General features: G+C 43.2%; 1 protein-coding gene across 1 annotated transcript in view; it reads right to left on the bottom strand.

Moving 5' to 3' along the window:
* Window positions 1–14,098, bottom strand: part of PLXND1 (plexin D1) — a 201,455-nt gene that overhangs the window by 110,463 nt on the left and 76,894 nt on the right. The window contains exons 7-8 of the mRNA XM_072598409.1: window positions 12,717–12,825; window positions 5,824–5,926 (exon numbers count right to left, since the gene is read on the bottom strand). Of these exons, the coding sequence (XP_072454510.1) occupies window positions 5,824–5,926; window positions 12,717–12,825 (212 nt within the window). The remainder of the gene's footprint in view (window positions 1–5,823; window positions 5,927–12,716; window positions 12,826–14,098) is intronic.

Raw genomic sequence — 14,098 nt, 5'->3', positions numbered from 1 at the left:
TCACACAGCTACTAAGAGTCTAAGATAGGGTTTGAACTAAGAAGATTCTTAACTCCAAGTCAGATACTGCCCTGCCCAACTGCAATAAATAAGGAGCCTGTCTATGATTATACTAGTAGTACAAGTTGGAGGTAGAATTTCAAACCAGGTCTCTCTGGACTTCAAGTTCAATACCCTTTGTCCTACGTCAGGCTGCATCTCATACATGGAATCTACTTGTTCAAATCCTATCTTCCCAGAAAGGGATCTCTCTCTGTCTCTCTCCCTCTCCTCTCCCTCTCCCTGCCCCCTCTTCTCTCCCCCCTTCCCTCCCTCCTTCTCTTTCTCCTCTCCAAAATTCCTATAATATCACTCACTGTATCCCTGATTTGGTTCTTACCATATACTATGTTATACTGTTATTTAATGTTACATCTTAATCCTTGTAACTGGATGGTAAGTTCTTTAGGGGCAGGTCCTGGACCTTCCCCTTCTCTTTGATCTCCTTCAGTTCTTGGACAGGGCCATGCACTCAAGCAATACTCAGTTACTGTGGGTGGATGGGGTGTTCAGGGAGGACCAGCACCTCCAGCATGAGGACTTGCCAAAAGGCTGCTCATCTGGTCATTGATGCTCAATGGTGCTCTATCTGGTGCTCATCTCTCACCTGTGGCTCCAATGCAACATGTACAGCAGCCACATCTCAGTAAACTGTGTCTCTGCAGAGGGGCTCAGCCAGGTCAAGAATAACCAACAAGTCTCTTAGGGGGACGTCTATCCCAAGCATGTGAAGACTTCCCCCAGAGGAATGGGCAGAGGAGAACAACTTGTCCTAATGGCCATGAAGACAGCAGAAGCTTGGTCAGACATCAAAGATGCCTAAATCAAAACTGCATCCTGGTCATCCTGACGTCTGTCCTTCCACTGAACTTTAATGACTCAGGAAGAGAGTGAGACTTGAGACCTTGAGAAACTCTACCTCACTTAAATCCAGTTCACGCACAAGTCAAGACATCAGCTGTAATGTCACTGGTCCTCTTTACTCACAGCACCAACAACACTCTATCCCCCTGTACCTTACAAAGCAGTAGCCCTCTTTAGCCAGACAGATCACCAACCTGCTCTATCCTAAGCTTTGGCCACACTGACAACATGCTAACCATAGTTAGCATGGGATAGGCTCAAAGGCTGATTAGTGGGATTAACTTCATTAGAAGCTGTGGGGGCAGAGGGAGGGGGAGCAGAGCAGCTGTGTCTGGGCCATGGATTCGGTGAACATTTGAGGTTCTGTGGAAAGACAGGCCATTTGTAAAAACCATGGGAACAGGCTTCCACGTGTGCTATTAACCGCCTCAGAAACAGTAGGTGTGGCCACTTTCCTCTCTCTCTCTCTCTCTTTTAGTTTTAATTGATTAAATCCAGGCATCCTCGAGTGCTTGGGAAATGACAGCCCGTTTTGAAGCTATGATCAAGAGCCAAAGGGGATTCTAGTTACTAAAATGACCAGGAAAGCTTAATGCTTCCAAGAAAAAAGCCTCCCACCCCCCAGTGCAGCAACTGTTTAAAGCACTCAGTGGCAAACCCCAGCCAGGGCAAAAATCACAGCCCATTCAGTTTTCTCTTCCAGCCTGTTCCCATGACTACCATCAGACAAATCCAGAGAAAATAGTTGACAAGCGTGTTGTTGTTCTCTAAAGGGAAACCGAGGCAGCTGGCAAGAAGAGACATGCCTCATTCCATATGGGGAGAGGCAGGCAGAAGAAAGAATACATACTCCCAGTTCTTGCGGCTTCTATGAGATACAAAGGAAAGACTGTTGAACTTGAAATTTTAGGCCCTGAGTTCAAACCTTGTCTCTGCTACTTAACTATCCATGTGACCTAGGGCAAGACACAGAATCTCTCTGGGCCTCAGTTTCCTCATCTGTGATACAGAGGAGGGAATGCACCAGATGCTCCTTAAGATCCCTTCCAGTTCAGAAAAACTCCTCTCATTCATCCCTGACTTGTTCTATGTCAGTTTTCTCTTCATCATCTTCCCTCCCAAAACCTCTCTTCTTTCTCTTTTCCCATGTGCACAGCCTTCAAGTATTGGTCACCAGGTCTGACATGACTCCATTTCCAATAGCTTTTTGTGATCAATGTTCCCTTTTCTAGACATCCACTAACCCACCTTCTAATAATTTACTGGGTGTTGAGATTAAGCTTATAAGCACATAGTCTATACATTGTTTCATATACCTCCTTGGTCTTCTTCAGCAACTAAGGATGAACACACACATACCCCCATCCCCTTTTTTGGACAATCAGACAGTAGCCTTTCTCCAGTCCTTTCAGTAACTCTCACAATCTTCCATTCTTTCAAGGAGAACTGCCAGTGGTTCATCAATCACATTTGCCAATTTTCTCCAGTACCCTAGGTTCATCTAGGTCTGTAGACTTGAACTCATCACAGGGAGCTAGGATGCCAAATTCCGCATTCTTTCCCCTGCATGACATAGAAGCTCCACTTAGCACAGTGCTTGGCATCTAATAGGTGATTAATAAATACTAGCTGATTGACTGACTACTTCTATCTCCCCATATGGAATGAGGTATACCTCTTCCTGCCAGCTGCAATGGTTTCCCTATTGGGTAGCAACCACTGGCCAGACCCCACACTTGCCCATCTATTTGGGGGAGGGGTGTCGGATGAAAGACTGGAAGAATAAACTGAATGAGGTCCGCCAATAAGCCCTTTAAACAATTGCTCTTGTTGGGGTGGGAGGCCTTTTTCTGGGAAGCATTAAGCCTTTCTGGTCATCTCAATAACCAGAATCTCTCACTATCCAAGAGCGTTCATTCCCAGTGAACCACTCTGCTCTGCTCTTTCCAGTACAAAAAGAGAGAAAACAGAAGCAGATGAAAAGCCGAACAGCCTCACCTCCTCTTCAAATTCTTTTCTGCCATAAGCAATAGTAATTCTTTGATTTCTCTTTCCCCCAGCATAGACACCTTTCAAGAAAGTATCTTTAGCAATCTCCACTAGACCCAGTTCATTCTAAGTTTATTGCTTTAATCAATCAAGATTATTAAGTGTCTACTATGTGCTAAGAACTCTGCCAAGTGCAGTACTTCTGTCCCATTCTTATAGACCAATGTCATGCATTTCTGGGCTGTAGCATAAAATACAGAAATTAAAAAAAACAAAGCCCCAAAACTCCAAGTCAGGGATGGAGTACCCCTGAAGGTACTCTGTAATATCCTAGGCTGTGGCCTAGATCTCCTTATTGAGGGAGATCAATGCCTTGTACCTACATGAAGGGCAGGACAAGGTTAGGGAGAGAAGGGGACAAAGGAGAACTCTGGGCTCTTCAATCTCTTCAGCCCTTCTGGGCTCTGCAGTTACTTTGGAAGCTTTTGGCTTTCATCTTCAAGAGAAAAGATGGAAGATGCCAACTCCACTTGAGGATGCTGAAGGAAAAGGCTTTGAGAAGAAGCTGACGTGAGAGGAGCTGGCCAACTCTATCACATACTGGCCCCAGTTTCCTACATCAGAGATTTCAGGGAACTTTTCCATGGGTGAGATCTGGGAATCTCTCTCTTGGTTGAGCTGAGTTTTCTCGCTCCCAATGGAAGAGCTCCTTCCTGCTATATTGTCTGGTATACATTTTCCCACAGATACTTTCTCTGATTCCTATTTTGCTACCAAATTGAATAAATGGGTTTCTTGGTGAAGTGTTATGTGGGTTCATTGAGGAAGTGATATTCAGTGGGAAAGAGATCAAGCCTTACATAAAAAGCTTGGGGTTCCCCCACTAATAAAACAGTAATCAGAAGTTAGATTAAATCTGATCACATCACTTAGATCAATAATATTTAAGGCACTAGATGGCTATAATTCTAGCCCAGTACTTCCTCTTTCTGAGGAGAGCAGAGTGGCCAAACCATCTGGGGTCAACCCTTCAGCTTCATCACCTGGCAGGAATTAAAGTCTTCCATTGAGAAGGGTAGGGGAGAATAGGCTAGAGATGTCGATTCTGCCTCCCTTCAAGCAACACAAAGACACTCCATGATGCACATTGGGGACAGCCCTTGCCAAACAGATACATGCATACATATATATACACACACACATATGCTTATCTGTGTGAATATATACATTCACATATATATATAGATAGATAGATATATATTATGTGTGTATCTATCTCCTATCTATCTAGCCAGCTAGCTAGTTAGCTGGCTAGCTAGATTTCAAATCTGACCTCAGACACTAGCTATGTTACCCTGGATAAGTCACTTGATCCTGTTTGCCTCAGTTTCCTCATCTGTAAAATGTGCTGGAGAAGGAAATGACAAGCAACAGTTATTCTAGTATCTTTGCCAAGAAATGAAGAGTTGGACACAACTAAGATGACCGAACAACAACAAAATATATACATCTGCCAATTTCGTACAAAATAAAGTAGTTTCAGTAAAGAAAGAGAAATAGCAGTCAAGAGGCTCAGAATTTCACAGAAGAGGAAATCCAGAAATCGTAGCTAGCCATAAAACCTTCAGTGAGAGGAGCGAATTTGCCATCATGAGCTTCAGAGAGATTGGGTAGGAGAGAACTCATGCTTGGAATATAGCTTTGGAAGCTAGGGAACCCTTAAAGCAACAGGGGATGTAAAAGTGGGATTGGGAGATTCCAGAGGAGTTATGCTCATATGGGGAGACCTTGGAACCACAAAGGCAAGCATATCAGGAAGCAATGGGAAAGGATCAACATAGGTAGAAACAGAAGTGGTGTTATCATTAGAGTACACTGTGGACAGGAGTGTGCTAGAGCCAGTTCATACTGGCTTGCAAGAATCAATTGTTCAATGATCAGTGTCAGCATTTCCATCCCAGGAAATTGGCAAATACTATAAATTAGGATTTGATTTATTATTTTGTTGATAGTCTGGACTTAAAGAAAGCAATGGGAGAAATATTAATAATGTAGATTAAACTTTAAAAGTGTACCATGAATTTTTTTTAAAGAGCTGGTTATTAAACATTTAACCACTCATCCCTGACTACAGACCTACTGGACAAAAAAGAGGAAAGAGATATGTTCAGGAAATAGATCACAAGTCCAACTCTGACATATGGAACATAAGCATGATAGAGTAGTTATGGAAGAGTTTAATTATCCACACATCTATCAAAGGCAAAAGAGCCAATAATTTCTTAATGATATCTTGTGCCTTCATCAAAGTAGAGAAATCAACAAGGAGAAATTCTGCGCTGGACTTGATTCTGACCAACAAGAGAAGTGTGGCTGATGGACTAGAAACAATAGCAATTTTGTGTGAAAATGACCACTCTCTATCATAGAATTTTTGATAGAGGAGAAGACAGCTGGTTATAATCTAATAAGCACCCTAGATTTTGGAAGAACAGATTTCAAAGTGCTTAAAGAAAGGAGAGGTAGGATGCTGTGGCCTGAAGCACCAAGGAGAAGTCAGCTCAGGGTGCAGTGGAGGGTCTCAAGAATTAAACTCTGAAGGCACCAAGGGAAGTGAATCTGATGAAGAGAGAAAGTGTGAATTATCTTAAGAGACTGATGTGGATGCACAGGGAGCTCACCAGACACCTCAGATTTTATGAAGACCTGTATGGAAGATGGAAGCAAGGGAAGGGAATGGAGAATCAATGCAAAACTGGGGTACAGTCCAGTTAAGAAGATTAAAGAAGGTTCTGACTCCTTGGGCACAGGGACCCTGGGTCAGGTCGGCCCCCTGCTTTTCTCACCAACTTCACTGAGAGCCTTGAGAGAAAACACAGAGGTGACATTTACAGCATGACAGGGAAAGAGATTTGGATGGGTTCGACTTACTGTGGGGTTTGGTGTGTTCCCACACTCTGACACGTTGGAGACACAGGCATGCTGCTGAGTGCACCAGAAACAGGGCCATCGGGTGGACAGACAGCTGGTACATCTGAAAAACACATCGAATACAGGGCTATTTAACATACACAGTGCTCTCTCAATGCCTCCCCAACACAGACCTTCCATTTCTGCTCACCCAGTCTCCTTCACTCTCTGCTGGACATGACACCACTATCCACACTTCAGGGCCTTTGCTTGGGCTGTTTTCCTCACCTGGAATCCCATTCCTCTTTAATAATTTAAATCTATTCAGTCTTCATGACCCAGATCAGTTGCCACCTTCGAGAAAGAGGCATGCCCTGATCGGCCTGGTCCGCAGTGAGCTCTCCTTTCTCTCAAATTCCATAGGATGGGAAGGATCTTTCCTGCCAGAATTACCTATTAGGCACTTAGCATTTTTTATCTGACATTCAATCCTGTTCAGTTTCATCTAATAAGCCCCCACTGTGCTAAGCTTTGGGGATACAAAGACAAAACAGGACCTGCCTTCAAAAAGCTTATACATTCTACTTGTACTACTGCCTATCTTTTCATGTGTCTATGCCCTGTTATTCCAACAAGACTGTGAGCTCTTGTCTTACATAATCCTTACATAACAGGAACTGGCATAGAATTAGGTCCATGATAGATGCTCAAAAAATACTCAGGATCCTAGAATGTTAGAACTAGAAGATTCCATAGACCAGAGAATGTTGGAATCTATACAAATGAATTATTTTGGTGGGCCAGTTGAATGAATATAGAATGACACAGCTCAGAGGAAACTTGGAACACAGAATATTGGAATACATCAGGGATGGAAGAGACCTTAGAAAACAGAAGGCCAGAAGGGGAAGAGGAGTTAGAACACAGAACACTAGAGGTAAAGGAGTCTTAGGACATAAAACGTCAAAGGGCGAAGAGTATTCAGAACACGGAACAGTTGAGTGCGAAGGAGACTTCAGAAACAGAAGGGGCCTTAAAGATCAGTCATCTAGGCCTATTTCCTTATTTTATAGAAATGTAAACTGAGATCTAGAAAAGGAAAGTGACTTTCTTAATTTAAAGGTCACAGAGCAAGTCAGTTGAAGAGACAGAAGAAGAGTCCAGGTTTCCTGATTCCTAGCGAGGGGCTCTTCCCACCATACCATGTTGGGTGAATTATACCAGATTCAGAAGCCCTGTTGATTCTTGCTCTTAATTTAGGATTCAACACTGCTCCTGGACCTTGTGGGATTAGCCCCATGCACACGCCTTGAGATCTGGGACTTCAGGCTTCCTCTCCCTTGCCCATCTTCTGTGGATGTCTCTTCAGGCATGGGGGCCAGTCCTCAGCTTGACCCATAGCTATCAGATCAATCTAAACCCAGAGATAGCTCTGGGGAAAGATAAGCCAAGAGAATAAGATCCTAGCTTTGGAGTTAAAATGGACCTTCAAGGTCTTGTTCAATCTCTTTATTTTACAAATGAGAAAACTGAGGCTGAGAGGTTGAAACCGACTTGACCAAGGTTGCAGAAGTAGGAAGGGACACAGGCAGCATTTGAACCCAGGGCCTGTGATTCCACATTCAATGTTCTTTCTGTTGTAGTATCAGCGGTGCTGAATTCTCCCAAGGGATCCTGAGACAGGATAGTTGTCATACATGTTGGGACTGTTTGAAGAACCAGGCTCAAACACTGAGGACCGAGAGCCATTGCCCATGTCCATGGGATCTGAATCACCTCTCCCTCCTCAACCCACATACAACCTGCTGACCACAGTACACGCAGGGGCCAGAGGTCCCTGAGGAACTTTTGCTGAGCACAGAACCAAAGTTGCTTTGGAAAAGAGAGGACTATGGTATAGTGGGAAAAGCACTGGATTTGGAATTGGATAACCTGGGTTCCAATCCCAGTTTTGCCACTAGCTACATATGACCTAGGACGAGTCATTTTACTTTGTAAACCTAAGTTTCCTCAAAGTGAAAAGGTTGGATGAGACGACCTTGAAGGCCCAACTCAGAAATCCTATGACAATCATTTCTAACAAGTCAGGGAGGGGAGAAAGAAATTTAGTTCCTAGGAAACACTATAACTCAATGACTCCCACTCCTGCTCCCTCCAACCCCCATCCTCTGCCTTCAAAGAGCTTACACTGTATTGTACTGTTGGTCGGTCTTTTTATGTGCTTATACCTGTCCTCTCCAACTAGACTTTTCTTTGTGAGTCACAGGCCCCTTGGGCAAGTCTGATGAAGTTTATGGACCCTTTCCCAGAATACTATTTTTAAATGCACCAAAAAAAGGATCATAGGATTACTATGGAAATCAGTTATTTTGAAATAGTTATCAAACTTAAAAAAAAGTTCACAGACCTCAACTTAAGAACCCTGCACCTATACTGGGAGCTCTGTGAGGGGAAGGTTCATTTCTTGCACCTTTCTGGGCTCTAGCACAGGAGGACTCAAAAAAAAAAAAAAAAACTAAGAATTTTTGAAAGTTAGAATATATCCTAGGCTCCTTGGGCTCTGTTCTCTTGACCCCCACAGGACAATCTCTCTTGCTCCTCGCTGGAAATTTCCACTGAGAGCCTCAATTTTCCCATCCAGTCTCAGTAATAATAGGCTTTGAAAACCCACTAATCTGCTTCATTTTGGACAGCTGGGCAGCCAGGGATGAAGACTGAGAACCTGAGTACAATCAGAGACCTAAAGAATCAAAGAAATCCCAGGATGATCATTCTATAGATGAGGACACTGAGCCCCAGAGACAGGAAAGCATTTGCTTGGGGTCTCACAGAGAGAAGCAACAAACTCAAGCCTTCTCACTGAGCACCAGGTTCTTCCTCTACATGCCGATTTCTAAGGCTCCCAGGGAGGCCGCCAGATCCCACCCTGGAGCAAGGACTTCGTCTTTTTGGTTGTATTTGTACCCCCAGCATTTAGCACAGTTCCTGACACACAGTAAGCACTTAATAAATGCTTAATAACCTGACTTGATTTCTTAAGTCAGGTCAGAGGTCAAGCTATAGGATTGCCCTTTAACCTGTGTTTGGAGAGGCCAGATATAATCCGGACCAGGGAGGGCCTCTGAACCTCAAAGTGCCATAGGAACTTAGACAGGGCAGGGGGAGCCACTTACTTCACTTCTTTCCAAGACCTCAATGCTACTTAAAAAGGAAAAGAAAAGGCTAGTCTGGAGAGGACAGGCTGAGATGCCAGGGGGCTCATGGAGTTTCTCACAGACCAACATCCTTTGTGGTTTAGGACTCAAGGGAACAAGATCCCAGATGGGCCTTCTGGAAAGCCAAAATCTCATCTGCTTTTTATGTTAGGGAAGTGTGGTACCTGGCAGCCTTCCTCCTTGGACAATCCCTAGGCCTGGGGGCCTTTCCTGCCTTATTAATTGGAAACTGTCCTCTAGCTACCCTTCCCCAAACAGAAGTTACCCACTTGCAGGGGGGATGTTGATTAGGTCCTGAGCTACCCCTTAATTCACATTTTGGAAAATGACCCAGTGAGATCAAACTACATAAGGAATGGTTGAAAGATCTGGGGATGTTCAGCCTAGAAATAATAATAGATAGTATTCATATACAGCTCTGCTTATGAATATTTCTCTAAATTATCTTATTCGGTCCTCACAATAATCCTATGAGGTAGGTACTATCATTATCATCCCCATTTTACAAAAGAGGAAACTGAGGCTTTGAGAGGTTAAGTGACTTATCCAGGGTCACACAGTTAATAAATATCTGGGACAGAATTTGAACTCTAAGGTTTACAGTCTAGCCACTGTGTCCCTAGCTGCCTAGAAAAAAGACTTGCTCAACTATCATCATTTCTTACAAGACATGGCTAGGTTGTATGGTGGGTAGAGTGCCGGGAATGAAGTCAGGAAGACTCATCTTCCTGAATTTAAATATGGCCTCAGACGCTTACTGGCTGTGTGACCCTGGGAAAGTCACTTAACCCTATGTGCCTCAGTTTCCAAATCTGTAAAATGATCTGGAGAAGAAAATGGCAAACCACTCCAGTAATCTTTGCTAAGGAAATCCCAAAAGGGGTCACAAAGAGTCAGACACAACTGAAACAAGTAAACAACTCTTCTTTTCTGGCTTTCCATTAATTCCCATTGGTTGTCAATTTAAATGGATAGCATGGGAGAGTTGCCTGGAGGGTGTCAGGGAGAGAGGGAGGTTGCTTTAGAAGTTAACAGCAGCTTCCTTAGACATTCTGTTCTTTTTTGAACTGTATTTGTAGGAGAGGTGGAGAAACTGGCTGTAGAGAGGCCTAGAGAGATGGGCCTGCAGTCAGGAAGACCCAAGTTCAAATCCTGTACCAGATATTTACTATGTGACCCTAGGCAAATCCCTTCACTTTTCTCCGTCTCAGTTTCCTCATTTGTACAATGAGGGGGTTGGACTCAGGGGTCCCTTCTAGTTCTAAATCTATGATCCTGCAGGAAGTCAGGGAAGGAGAAAAGAGCATGACAGTAATAATGCCCTCCTTCCCCACTCCCATCCCTCCAAAAAAAAGAAAAGAAAAAAAGATGATCAAATACAACACAAGGAAACAGGAGAGAGGAAGGCAACACAGACAAGCAGGGCTGTTTCGTTACTCTTTCATTAAGGTTAATATAAACCCTTACAAACTATATGTAACAAGCTCACCGTTTCATCCAGTCCTCCCTTGCATTCTCTGTATATAGAAATATTAATGTCTGATAAGTTTATAATAAAAAAGGGAAATGTAAAGAAATTAAAGAATTTGAGGAAAAGATCCTTAAAGAAATCAAAGAATTTAAAGAAGAAATTTAAAGAAAACTAATTTAAGAAACCTTAAAGAAAAACGTAATTTAAAGAAAAGAAAATTTATAAGAAAACAATTTAACTTAAAGGAAAAGGAAATTTAAAGAAAATAGAAAATAGGAGAGATATGAATATTGTCTTCTAACACCTGAAGAGGTATAATGTGGATGAAGACAGAGACTTTTTTGTGGATCTCCAGGGCCCAGAACTGGGACCTATGGGGGTAGATAGCTATAGGAAAAAAATATTCTGAAGTGTGATACAGTGGAAAGACAGCAGCTTCTGGAGGCCAAGGGCCTGGGTTCAAATTCCAAATCTGACTATCAGTACCTGTGTGGCCTCCATGGGCCAGAGAGTTGTCATCAGTAGAACGAAGGCACAGACTTAGATGACTTCTACTTTCCCTTCTAGCTCTCAATCCCTTAAGATTTTAGACTTTTTCTAATAGTTGGACATGGCCAATAATGGGACAGGCTACTCTGGGAAATAGGGAGCTTACAGATTCCTAGACTGTTCAGAGTAGGAAGGGACCTATGAGATTATATGGTTGCAGCAGAAAGCACCCCAGCATATACAGGAGGGCCAGCGGCACAGGTTCTTGGATCGGCTTCTCTAAAAAGAAACCAACTTTTGAGGGTCAACAATCTTCTTTAATTACATTCGCCAACAGAGAAAATGCAAGCAGAGAAATAAAGACCAACAGACAGGGCTTCTGTCTGACTGCAATCAATACATACATCACAGGTCAACAGACAGATCCAACTGTCTGACCATTACCTACATACATGGTTACCAGAGAGAGAAGCCCCAACATCTGGGTTTTCAAAGCTGAGGGCTCTTTAAAGGCTCCCCAGAGTCTCATCTGGCACAGGAACCTTCTTCCAAAGAGTAAGCCCCAAAGTAAAACCTCACCTTAGAGTAGATATACACCTATCAGTGTTGGAGTGCAGGCCCAGTGAGCACCTCATGACCCAGTGCCTCATTAATTAACAAAAGGTATGGGCCTTCCTACAAAACAAGCCTTCCCTAATCAAACTTCCCTTAATGGGCTCCAGGTAAGGCCTATTAATGGGCAGGTAAGGTCTTTCATTAATATAAATCTGAATAACATTACAATACTGCAAACCCTTCATTTTACAAATGGGAAAACTGAGAGACAGAGAGGATGGAACACTTACTTAAAGTCCCCCCCCCAACTAAAGAGAAGCAAATTTGGAACTGGATCTGCATCCCTAGAGTTCTACTCCAACACCATTGTTGGAGGCATTCAAATGAGATTGACAACACCTTTTCAGGAAGACTGATTTTACCTTCAGAGTCCACAATTCTGATTCTATAAGTTTTCTCCAAGCTCAAAACTGAACTCATCCTAGGTATCAGATCATAATTTAATTCTATTAATTCAACAAACATTTAGTTAAGTCCCTGTTATAATGTAGGCACATATGCATACAGCAGACTCTGTGCCCAGTGCTGGAGCTACAAAGTTAATAAATAGCTATTCTCCTCAGGGAGCTTATATTCTACTTGGGATGTGAGTGAGTGTGATTTACTGTAGGCACAGATAAGTAAATACAGGATAAAAGCAAAGTCACCTGGATCTCCTGATCCAATCCTAGCCCCTAGACTAGATGAGCTGCTCCAATGCTTTAAGTGTACAGATAAAGAAACTGGGTATCACAGTGGACAGAACACTGAGCCTACAGTCAGGAAGACCAGAGTTCACATCTGATCTCTGACTGGCTGTGTGACCTTGGGCAAGTCACTTAACCTTTGTTTGCCTCAGTTTTTCAACTGTGAAATGGAGATAATAATACCTACCTCTCAAGACTGTCATGAAGATACCATTTGGTTATATCTGTAAAGTGTTTAGCACGATGTCTTGTACATAGGAGGCATTATATAAATGCTAGCTATTATTATCCATTTAATGCTAACAGGGCTCAAACAAGTTGTGAAAAGTTCCTTTAACAAATTCAATAAATAACGATGATCACTGGTTATTGTGTTGGGTCCTTGTTTCCCTTAGTCCCATTCCCCAAACAGGAGGTCCCCACGGGGGGGTCACTCACGCTGTATGAGGGTAGACATGTCCTGTGCGGGTACAGTCATAGATGGTGAAATTGGCCCAGACGATGTTTCTGCCATTGACCTGCACGGCTGTCTGAACAGTCACGTGATCTAGAATGGAGTGGGAGAAGAGAGAGAGAGAGAAGGATGTTTATAAAGAATGAAGAGGATTTCATTCCTGCTTATTTATGCCTCAGTCTCCCCTCCCCAGGAACAGTCCCCTAGGCATAGGCATGAAGAATCTCTCTGGCTCCATAATCTCTCTCCCATCACCAGAAATTCCACTATTCAAGCTTCAGTCATAATAATAATAGCTATCTTTTTTTCAATCAACAAGGTTTTATTATGCTCCTACTGTGTGCCAGACACGGTGTTAAAAAGAAGGGGATATAAAGAAAGGCTAAACCAGTCCTTACCCTCAAGGAGCTCAGTCTAATGGGGGAGACACCATATGTATACCAAGACATATAAGGAGGTAGCCTCAGAGGGAAGGGTATCAGCAGCTGGGGAAAAGGGGAAAGTCCTACAGCAAAAGGTGGGGTTTGAGCCAAATACTGAAGAAAGCCAGGGACTCTGGGAAGGGAAGGTGAGGAAGCAGAGCATTCTTGGCATGGCGACTCCCAGAGCAAGGGGCAAAAGGTGGGGAATGGAGGGTCACATGCAAGGAAGTGCAAGCAGACCAGTGTGGCTGGACCAGAGGCTCGGAGGAGGGGAAGTAACAGAAAAGAAGGCTGGCTAGATGAGGAGGGGCCGAGTTATTAAGAGCTGTAAGTGTCAAATAGAGAGTTAAAATAGGATTCTGTAAGTCAGAGGACCCTCCAACTGCTCCTGAGGGCCAGATTAAAATGGAATTTGGAAATGTTCAACAAAATCAAGATATGCTGCACCATAAGTAATGTTCATTTGTGGTCTCAGAGTCAATATGCAGCTTGATTGGACACCCCTGCTGTGGATAATAGGGAGCTATTGAAATTTATTGAATAGTAAGGATGACACGATCAGACCTACATTTTAGAAAAAATTATTCTGGCATCTCTGTGGAAGATGGATTGGGAAACATGTGCCAATTACACAGACTTTCAAATTGCTTTCCTCCTCAGAGTCCTCTCAGGTAGGTGGTATGAGAATTTTTAGGACCATTTTAAAGATGAAGAAAACCTGAAGTTCCAAAAGGCCAAATCCAATCACTAGTAAGTCCTGGGGTTGGGATTCTAGTAAATGCAATGAGTATTTATTATTAAGCAGCCGTTAGGTGCCTGGGGCTAGTGATCCCTGATGAAAAGTCAAAAAGGAAACAGGTTCCCCCCTCCCGGAGCTTATGTCATGGGGCCACAAGTGGAACAGAGATGAATAAATACAAAATAACCTAGATTTCCTGCCTCCA

This window comes from Notamacropus eugenii, chromosome 3 (genome assembly GCF_028372415.1).
Source record: "Notamacropus eugenii isolate mMacEug1 chromosome 3, mMacEug1.pri_v2, whole genome shotgun sequence".
Lineage (NCBI taxonomy): Eukaryota > Metazoa > Chordata > Mammalia > Diprotodontia > Macropodidae > Notamacropus > Notamacropus eugenii.
The sequence above is the reverse complement of the archived record's forward strand: the minus strand, read 5'-3'. Positions and strand labels throughout refer to the sequence as shown.